The sequence below is a fragment of the Cicer arietinum genome, chromosome 2, assembly GCF_000331145.2.
Source record: "Cicer arietinum cultivar CDC Frontier isolate Library 1 chromosome 2, Cicar.CDCFrontier_v2.0, whole genome shotgun sequence".
Classification (NCBI taxonomy): domain Eukaryota; kingdom Viridiplantae; phylum Streptophyta; class Magnoliopsida; order Fabales; family Fabaceae; genus Cicer; species Cicer arietinum.
In genome coordinates, this window is record NC_021161.2 from 40,430,251 (window position 1) to 40,439,136 (window position 8,886).

At 29.1% G+C, this 8,886-nt stretch overlaps 2 protein-coding genes across 2 annotated transcripts in view; both read left to right on the top strand.

The window, feature by feature from the left end:
* LOC101496046 (UDP-glycosyltransferase 87A1-like) overlaps positions 1-1,956 on the top strand; it is a 2,636-nt gene extending 680 nt beyond the window's left edge. The window contains exons 2-3 of the mRNA XM_073365586.1: positions 1-96; positions 910-1,956. The exon at positions 1-96 is cut by the window's left edge and continues 23 nt beyond it. Coding sequence (XP_073221687.1) covers positions 1-96; positions 910-1,781 — 968 coding nt within the window. The 3' untranslated portion in view covers positions 1,782-1,956. The remainder of the gene's footprint in view (positions 97-909) is intronic.
* A 3,561-nt stretch (positions 1,957-5,517) lies between these two features.
* Positions 5,518-7,900, top strand: LOC101507984 (protein FAR1-RELATED SEQUENCE 5-like). The gene is made up of 4 exons (XM_004490633.2): positions 5,518-6,277; positions 6,347-7,591; positions 7,670-7,780; positions 7,862-7,900. The coding sequence occupies exons 1-4, from the start codon at positions 5,534-5,536 to the stop codon at positions 7,898-7,900; spliced, it is 2,139 nt and encodes a 712-aa protein (XP_004490690.1). The 5' UTR covers positions 5,518-5,533.
* The last annotated feature ends 986 nt before the right edge of the window (positions 7,901-8,886 follow it).

The following is an 8,886-nucleotide window of genomic DNA, read 5'->3' on the forward strand; positions in this document are numbered from 1 at the left end:
CTGCGTCGTTTTGGCCTATGTCGGTGTCGTTTTTCCTTGTGCTTAAACACTATCATCTTCTGGAGCAAAATGGTCACTACCCGGTAAACGTTTCAGGTCAGTTACTTTTCAAATAACATGATTGATTAAAGAACTGACTTAAAACAACATTTTTCGCAGCATATTAATAAATTTTTGTTTGAACATGATGTTATGTTTTTGAGGAACAAGATAATCTTGAGTCAGAAAAAGGAAAAGGATAATATGAAATTTTATTTTTCAGTTGTTTTTATTTAGGAATAATAAAAATGGATTTAATAAAAAAAAATGAAGTATATGAGAAAGAAATAAAATAACACTTTTTATTAATTTTCTCACCTAAGAAACGTATTCTTTTGAAACCGGTTTCACATCACGTTTTTAGAATAAATATATATATCTTTAGTTATTATTATAGAGGCCTATTGGTGGACCAACACAATATACAGTTTCTCATGGGTGAGTGCTTACTATACTGTTTAAAAGTAGAAATTCTCTATCTTTTATTTTTTTAATTGAGATGATGACTTGACTAGTTGTATTTTAAGAGATACGTATTTATTTTTCTATAATTTATGAAACGGACAACAATAAACTGTCATTTTCATAAGACAACGTACTACATCATTGAAGTTTTGAACCACTGTCCACCTATCCAAAATTATCATGGTAGAATTTGTTTATTTTAGATTCATTATTTTTTAAACAAATAATTTCATTATAATGCAACTTTAAAAACCTTCATTCCAAATATATATAATTTCATTATTTTCTTGATTTTTGTACATAGTATGTCTCTTTTAGTTTAAATAATTATTTCCCGAAATTAATACAATGGTAAACACGATTTTTTAATTTTTTGTGTTGTTTCAATGGTTGCAATTGCAACAGAAGATGGTGACAAACGTGTGGATTACATTCCTGGAAATTCATCAATTCGTTTGGTAGATTTTCCACTTAACGATGCAAGCTGGCGTAGCCGTAGATTGTTACAATTAGCCTTGAATACCATACTATGGGTTAACAAAGCACAATATTTATTATTCCCTTCCATATATGAGCTTGAGCCTCAAGCAGTTGATTTTTTAAGAAAAGAACTATCTATACCAATGTATACAATTGGCCCTACCATACCTTATTTTGGTAACAACCATGTTAACCATGATTATATAAATTGGCTAGATAGTCAACCCTTTGACTCTGTTCTATATGTCTCACAAGGGAGTTTTCTTTCGGTTTCAAGTGAACAAATCGATGAAATTGCAAATGGGTTGCGTGATAGTGGTGTGAGTTTCTTGTGGGTAATGCGTGGTGAGGGTTCAAAAATGAAAAAGATTTGTGGGGATAAAGGGTTAGTTTTGCCATGGTGTGACCAATTGAGAGTATTGATGCATAGTGCTATAGGGGGTTTTTGGTCACATTGTGGTTGGAATTCAACTAGAGAAGGTTTGTTTTGTGGTGTGCCTTTTCTTACATTTCCAATAATGATGGACCAACCTTTGAATAGTAAGTATATAGTAGAGGATTGGAAAGTTGGGTGGAGGGTGGAAAAGGAGGTTAAAGAGGATGTTTTGATAACAAGAGATGAAATTGCTAGGCTTGTTAGAAGGTTTATGGATTTGGATTGTGATGAAAGGAAGGATATGAGGAAAAGAGCAAGAGATCTTCAACAAATATGCCAAAGTGCAATTGCAAGTGGAGGGTCATCTGAAAATAATATGAAAGACTTTTTAGGTCATATATTACACGGAGACAAACCATAGAGAAATATTTATTGTTTCATTTTAATTTACTTTGTTGTAGCATCTTCTCTAATGCTAAGTCATCAAATTTCTTGCCTTTCCAATAATGATCTTCAAAATTTAGAGTTCAAACTCACAATGTTTTATGTGTTTGGTACCAAAATATTATATATAGAAAGTAAAATTTGATTTTGAATTTTATGAAATATGCAATCTATACATTTACATTGTCATCTGTTTGATTGAGATTAGATAATTCAGATTTTAAATTCGATTTTTTAGTTTATTTAAAAATAAAAACTCATATTGAAATATAAATTAACCGACTTGACCCAACGGTAACACACATAATAACTTCATTAGTTTGTAGTTTTAGGATTGCACATATTCAATATCGTGTGTTGTTCGAGGTAGGAATAACTTGTAGGTTGTGATGTAATGCGAACAAAAAAGGATAACCTTTGAAAGTCTTATGTAATGATAGTAATCTTAACGATCCTTACATTGTGTGGGACAACATTTCACATTAGATTAGTTGAAATTGAAAAGAACTTAATAATTTGTTTTATTTTTTTAGAAAAAACGCATTCTTTCATTTAAATTGGTAAAAATTACAACTACCCCAATCAACAATTCATTGTTAAAATAAAAAAGATACATCTATGAACAAATTCACAGTACCCAGATTAATAACATACAACGACATAATGTCCACAATTGTGATAAAACTTACAAATATGACAAATCAAAGTTTTTATAATACACATGCCTCAGAGTTGTAATATCGAATACGTTAAAATCATTGATTGAATTTGAGTATGTACTTAATCGAAGTTAATCTATCAATTTGAACCAAATGAACACCGCTACAAAACAAAAAATCAAACGCGCACTAAGACGGAAAAATTAAATATATGTGTAAAAAACACTTATTTAATTAAAAAGAGAATATAAAAAGTTAGATGGGTGATTTTAAACCCAAAAAATAGCTTTAATCTTCTAAATTAAATTAACTTAACAATTTGTTTGATACTATTTTCCCAACTCCATCTCTTATTACAGGATGTTTGTTATTTTCACATATATTAAAAAAATAGTATATTTAATATATTTAAATTATATATGAATGATCCTCAAATACTATTTGATAGATCAATCACTCAATTCATCGAAAAGTACGTTGGGCGAGAATTTCAATCACACTTATATAAGTTGGATCGTCTTGATTTAGATAGATTAATGGAGGAACGAATTAAAATGAAACGGAATTCCAACGCACTATAATAAAATTAAGTTACATCCATTCAACGTAGTTAAGTTTTATTTTTCTTTAAATTCCAAAATGTGGATTTGGAGACATCTCCATCGAATGCAGACATATATTTGGTTGGTTGTTCAAGAGCATATTCTAATCAACTTTTGGAGAAGCCAAATGAGGAGTGAGAATCTCTCCTCTTTGGTAACTATTCACGTGATTGTGTGCACGCCCTAACGACAAAGTTATAGTAAAAATTAAATTAAATTATATTTGTGGTCCTTTAATTTAATTTTAAGTGACAATTTGATATTTTATGTTTTAAAATGTCAACAATGTTGTTCTTTTTTTTACAAAAATTCAAAAAAATCATCAAATTTTTCAAACAAAACCTGTAAAATTCATTATCATCTTTAATTAAATACAAATTTAATCAAATTCATAACTTAAATCATGAAATAAACTCATATTTTCATTCTTTATTTGATATTGTTGGAGATGAAAATATGAGTGTATTTGAATATTTGAGTTATGGATTTGAAAAAATTTGCATTGTATTGAAGATGATTATTAATTTTATGGATTTTGGTTGAAAATTTTGATGATTTTTTTGAATTTTTGTATAAAAAAGAATAATATTGTTGAAATTTTAAAACATAAAATATCAAATTGTCACTTAAAATTAAAATAAGGACCAACTCAAGAAAAAAAAAAGATAAAAAATTAAAACGTTACCTGAAATTAAATTAACAGACCACATATGTAATTTAAAATTACGAAGAGCTCAAATATAATTTTTTTTAAATTAATATATATTAAATTTAACCAAAACAAAAATCACAATTGTGTTAAAACTCATCAAAATGTTTAATCAATAATGAAATATATAAAATACAATTACTTACATAAAATATGTATTAAAGCAGCGATAAAGGAAATATAATAATAGTTATTTGATAAAGATGAGCTTGAAGATGTTTTAAAAAGCTAAATTTATCCATAATTAACTCCATACTAGCCTAATTAATAATGTCTCTTTCAATATAAACCACTAAAACATTTGTAAAAAGTAAAATACTAATAAATGTCTTTTTTAAGGAACCGAAAAAAAATATAACCCATCTCGAAAAATTTTAATTAGAGGAGACAAATTCATATACAATAAATATTTATGTAAAAAAAATACATTAATTCGTAAGTAATAAAATAGTAATAAATTTGGAGAGTACATAAACTAAAACATTTTATATTCACAGAATTGGATACACTTTAATATTTTCCAATTAAATTTTCGTATGTGTTTACATATTTTATACTATTATATAATTTTTTTTATGTGTTTCCAATTAAATTATAACATTTTTGTTTTCTTTTTTATTTTTAGTTTAATTATAATTTTAGTTCATCTATTTTATTAAAAATGAGTTTAGTCTTGTTATTATAAAATTGATTTTTTGGTTTTATATTAACTGATTCTTGAATTTTTTTTGTCTTCCACCATTTTTAATGGTATGACATTCTCATTAATGCGTGTCACTTAATTGTTGATAATAATTTTATTTATACATTAACATATTTAATTTTAAAATCTAAAATATTTAAAATTAGTTATTTTGTTTAAATTTTTTTAATAAATTAAAATTTTAAAGTATTTAAAATTTTATTTTAGATATTTCATTATGTTATTTTATTACATATTTTTATTTATTTAATATTTATATATTATAAAAATTCAAAATATTTATAAAAAATATTTAAAATGTATTTATTTTATCCAACAATAATTTAAATTTATTTTTTTTAATATTTTAAAATAAAAATAAATATAATAATAAAATTAATTAATATGATAATGACATATAAATTATTTTATCCAAATAAAAAATATCACGTTATTAATGAGAGTGTTTCATAATTAAAAAAATTCCAACAATTAATTAACAAAGAGACCAAAAAATTAATTTTAAAAATAAAAGAACTAAAATTTTATTTGTAGTAAAATAGAAGAATAAAAAATATATTTAAATATTTATTTTTATTAAATATTGTAACTCTTTGATTAGAACATGTGAAATAAGAGCTAGAGAAAAAATAAGCGAGAGAGTAAGAGTAACGAGAGAAATGGAAAAGGATTCTCTGACTTAGAGGCGGGAAAGGCACCCTACCTTTCACCCATTTTGTGCCATTGGATTAATCAGATGCTTCAGAAAGAGCCACGTGGCCTTATTATTTTTAAACTAAAAGCATCAGCCTTTTCCACTCTTTCTTCCTCAAGTTCACTTAGAACTCTTCATTTCCATGGCATCTTCATTCCCCCACACCTCTATCCACTGACCACCGTATGCCAAATTATTTTTGTAGAGCTATTTTAAGTTGTTATACTTGTTTTTTTTACTTTGAAGTTGTGATACCTGCAAACCAGAGCAATGCATGGTTCATTCATTATTCCATACTTTTTCTTTCATTTAATTATTTTATTAAATTTTTAGGTTACTTCATTTGGAAAGTTTGATCAAATATGTCATCTTCAAATGTTGATTGGAAGCCACGGGTTGGTATGAAATTTGATAATATAGATGTGGCTTATCAATTTTGGCTTACATACAGTGTCCATGCTGGTTTTGGAGTTAGAAAACGTTATGCGAACAAGAATAAAGACGACACTATATCATCTTGTAGGTTTGTTTGTTCCAAGGAAGGGGTACGAAAGATAGACAAGAGAGATGTTTTTGTTAACATCCATAGAGCCGAGACTAGAACGGATTGCAAAGCAAGAATTTCACTTGTATGCAAAAATGGAAATTTTGTCATCCATGAATTTGTAGAGGATCATAACCATCCTCTACAACTTCCAGAGACAACACACATGCTTGCATCACATAGGAAGATAACTGAAGTCCAAGCATATGAGATTGATTTGGCTGATGATTCTGGATTAAGGCAAAAGTCAACATTTCAACTTATGAGCACACATGCAGGAAACAGAGCAAATCTTGGATTTACACGGTTGGATGTGAAAAATTACCTCAGTGCAAGAAGACAAAGAAGTATGATGTACGGAGATGTTGGTTGTCTTTCACAATATTTTCAACGACAATTGTTGGAAAATCCGTCTTTTTTTCACGCATACCAAATGGATATAGAAGAACAAATCACAAATGTGTTTTGGTGTGATGCAAATATGGTGTTGGATTACGGGTATTTTGGTGACGTTGTGTCATTGGACACTACATATTGTACCAATCATGTTAATAGACCGCTTGCTTTGTTTTCCGGTTTCAACCACTATAGGAGTTCAATCATTTTCGGTGTAGCACTATTGTATGATGAGACAATTGAGTCATTTAAGTGGTTGTTTGATACATTCTTACAAGCACACAACCATAAAAAACCAAAAACTGTTTTCACTGATCAAGATCAAGCAATGGCTAGGGCACTAGCTAAAGTCATGCCTGAAACTCACCATGGTTTATGCACATGGCACTTGTTGCAAAATGAAATTAAACACCTTGGGAACTTGATGAAGGGAGGAAGTTATCTTTTAAGAGATTTCAAGAAATGCATGTATGATATTGACGTTGAAGCAGATTTTGAGACTGCTTGGACAAACTTGATCAACCAATATGATGTTCATGAAAATAATTGGATCAAATCAGTTTATGCTATTAAAAAAAAATGGGCTGCTTGTTACATGAAGGAAGCGTTCACTCTTGGCATGCGGAGTACCCAACTCAGTGAAAGCTTGAATGCTCACTTCAAATCTGGTATGAAACCCAATGTGGATATTATACAATTTTTCAAGCACTTTGAACGAGTTGTTGAGGAGAAGAGAAGCAACGAGTTGAGTTATGAGTATGAGTCCTCACATAAGCTTGCAAGGTTAAGATACGAGTTGTCACCAATATTGATACAAATGAGATATGTGTACACGCACGTTGTATTTGAGTTGTTTCAAAACGAGTTTAAGTTATTCTTAGCTTTATCGATATTAGAGAGAAATGAGTCTCACTCTTTATGTGAATATGTCATAACTATGGTTAACCATGAAGGATTTTGGAGAGTGTCATTCGATCGTGCTTCAACCTCTATTACTTGTAGTTGTCGAAAGTTTGAGACATTTGGCATACTTTGTTCACATGTGTTGAAAGTGTTTGAAGCAAATGATGTGAAAGTCATTCCTGAGAAGTATATTTTAAGAAGGTGGACAAGAGAAGCTCGTTGTGGCATTGTGCACGATTTTAGGGGAAAAGAGGTTGAAGGAGATCCAAAGTTATCTCGAACACGGAAGTTTAGACAAGTTGTCTCTAAATTTATTAGAGTGGCGGCCGAGGCATCGCCTTGTGAAGAACACCTTAAGATTGTTGATAACTATGTAGATGTCATGTGTAAGAAAATAAAGGAATGTCGCTTACAAGTCATAGACAATGAAATTAATGAGAACCCGACATTTGTGAGTAATAATGTTATGCAACCAACGGGGTTCAAGAAACGGCCTAACTTAAAGAGACACATGCATAAGCGTCCTAAGAGTTTTATTGAAAAGAAAAAAGCTCCGTCTAGAAGGAAAAAAGCTCAGGTATATAAGTTAATATATGGATCAATTTTTTAATTTTACATGCATTATGCTTTGTTTTAATTTAAAAAATAATTTTAGGATAAACTTGGAGAAAGTCACATGCTCGACGAAGTATCTTGTTCAGCACCTCCAACTTATGAGCCCCCACAAACACAAAAGGATCAGTTCAGTTTCACAACATTGTTGATTGTAATTTTATTTGTGTTTTAAAATGGAGAATACTTTCTTTTAAATCTATCATAATGTTAATTAGTTTTTATTATTATGTAGGCACCCCTTGATGAGACAAACGTTCCAACATTATACTGATTGGGAGTGACTGATTGAGAGTGACTGATTGGGAGTGACTGATTAGGAGTAATACTTTTGATATATTAATGATGTTACTAGAGTTGTAAGCATTTAGTTCATAGTGATATGTTGCGTAAAGAATTAGAAGATGTACCACATATGTTCCATATCTATTTTGCTTTATATTGTGTATCCTGCATAATTTTGCTTTAATATTCATAGAATATCATTGTTGCGTTATTGTGTTTTTGTGCAAATCTATTTTGCTTTATATGAATCATTTAATTAATTTGACAAGAAAAATGTAGTGAAACAAAGATACTCAATTCATTATATTTAAAAATATTTTACAATAGAACAAGCGGTGTTGAATTCAGTATCAAATATATCCTATCTCTACTTTACAAAATTCCTATAATCAATCTTGAATTCTAAGTATCAAATTCTTTTGAGCAGTGTTGATGTCTTTTTGCTTGTGTTATCAACTCTTTGGATGAAGCCTTTTGTGGGCAGAATCTGCAATTGTGTATAAATTCAGAAACTCGGCAGCATGGTCCTCATGATCAATATGCAGTTGTGTATAACCTGGTATTTCCAAGAATCTGCAGTTGTGTATAAATTTTAATCACCCCAGATACAACCTATATTATACTACTTTTTAGCATCCAAGTTATGGGGATGATTAGAATGAGTACAACTTTTAACAACAAAATTGTCATTTCAAGTCTTAATGTAAACCAAAAATAATTTCATAGTGCAAAAAGTGACATTTATTAAAATATTAGGCACTTCAAATCACACGTCTCCACCCAAAATAAGAAAGAGAAAGAAAAAAAAACAGTTCTTTACTCTTTCTTCTTTGAAGATTTATTATTCCATATATATATGGACCAAAAAATGTGTATTAGTTTGGTCAAAACATTCTAATAACAAGTAAAAGGGTCCAACCTTTTAGAAATTGGCTTCTGACTAAACCCATACTCGTGTGTGAAACTAATTAGATC